The sequence below is a fragment of the Penaeus monodon genome, chromosome 21 (assembly GCF_015228065.2).
Source record: "Penaeus monodon isolate SGIC_2016 chromosome 21, NSTDA_Pmon_1, whole genome shotgun sequence".
NCBI lineage: Eukaryota > Metazoa > Arthropoda > Malacostraca > Decapoda > Penaeidae > Penaeus > Penaeus monodon.
This window is the reverse complement of record NC_051406.1, coordinates 16,975,786-16,977,165: the sequence shown is the minus strand read 5'-3', so window position 1 is coordinate 16,977,165 and position 1,380 is coordinate 16,975,786. Positions and strand designations below refer to the sequence as shown.

At 38.3% G+C, this 1,380-nt stretch overlaps 1 protein-coding gene across 2 annotated transcripts in view; it reads left to right on the top strand.

The window, feature by feature from the left end:
• The window catches only part of LOC119586275 (flotillin-1-like), a gene marked incomplete in the record, with an annotated part of 96,064 nt that overhangs the window by 47,085 nt on the left and 47,599 nt on the right, over window positions 1-1,380 (top strand). For both annotated transcript variants that reach the window (XM_037934981.1, XM_037934980.1), the window contains 1 exon segment: window positions 1,169-1,288. In XM_037934981.1, coding sequence (XP_037790909.1) covers window positions 1,169-1,288 — 120 coding nt within the window.

Genomic DNA, 1,380 nt, shown 5'->3' with positions numbered 1-1,380 from the left:
AGATTATTGAAAATATATCTTTTTTCATTTATTTTTAACCCACTCACAAAGCATTACATCATATCACATCATGACTATACTGTCACTCACGCTGGGATGATATCCCATCACATCATCAGTGGTTGAACCTACTCTCTACTTTTGTGTGTGCTAAACAGTTGTTCATGTGTTTAGCTATGATCATGAGGAGAAATAGTTCCTCCAAATAGTCTTACTGCCTCTTTTTAGCCTCATTAGCCAAACAGTTGTTTAAGCAGCAGCCAAGAGTATAAAGAGCAGGGTATATTTATGTATCCCATGCTTTTCATATTTCCCTTCAGGGACTGATTCTGCACGTTGCCCTGCACGTGCCTCAGTATATCGCCATTAGTTCCTATTGTGAGTGGGTTAATGAACATAGCTTTGGTAAAATAAGTGATGTAATGATTCTGGCTTTAGACTAAGTATCAGATTTAGATTGTAGTTGATCCTTTAGACTTATCTGTGATTTGTAGCATTTGAGATAATGATTTTAATGTTGGAAGTTTTCTCATGTTTTTCAACAGGTGTTTTCTTCTTGTAGCGATGAAAATTACCTTATTCCATCTGCTAGCGGGAAGATGGGATGGAAGTTGGTTGAGTAGCATTTGTACCCTGTTGATTATAATACCCTTATTTTGACCTTAAATGAGGGCATAATCCCTTCTTTTTTTGCTCCTCGCCCCTCTATTGCATCATATCCTCCTCTTTGAATGTCAAAAGTCAGTAGGAAGTGTGTGGTTGCATCATACCATCTTGGATGACGTCATTGCACATTGCATGCATGGCAAATCATCCCCGGATATCCCACCCTCTACCATAGAGATTTGTATTCTCTACATCCAAGGTAAGAGGTAGATAGAAATGTATGGGAAAGGAGGGAATGAATGGCTTGAAACCCTCCTCCTTGGGACTTCTCATTAAAAAAAAAAAAAAAAGTTGACAAAACTTGTAGCGAGAGGATGAACTTAATTTTTTTAGGATTTATCATAGTATTCAGCACTATGATAATGTAAGGCATATTGGAGGTAAACTTTTATTCAATTGTGATAGATACAGAAGCTAGGTAGCTTCATGATTCAGAGTGCAAATAAATCCACAAAACGTCAGAAAGAAATTTTGGTATATGTCGGTGCCTCCATTCCCGCAGGAGATCTACAAGGATCGTAAGAAGTTCAACCAGAACGTCTTCGAGGTGGCATCCAGTGACCTTATCAACATGGGCATCACTGTCCTCTCCTACACGCTGAAGGACATCCATGATGATGAGGTAAGGAAGGTGACTGATGTGTGCGGAAGGGAACTCTGGTGATAGGAATTGTTTGAAATTAATTTATTCATTTTTTTAGTGTAATAGTTTTC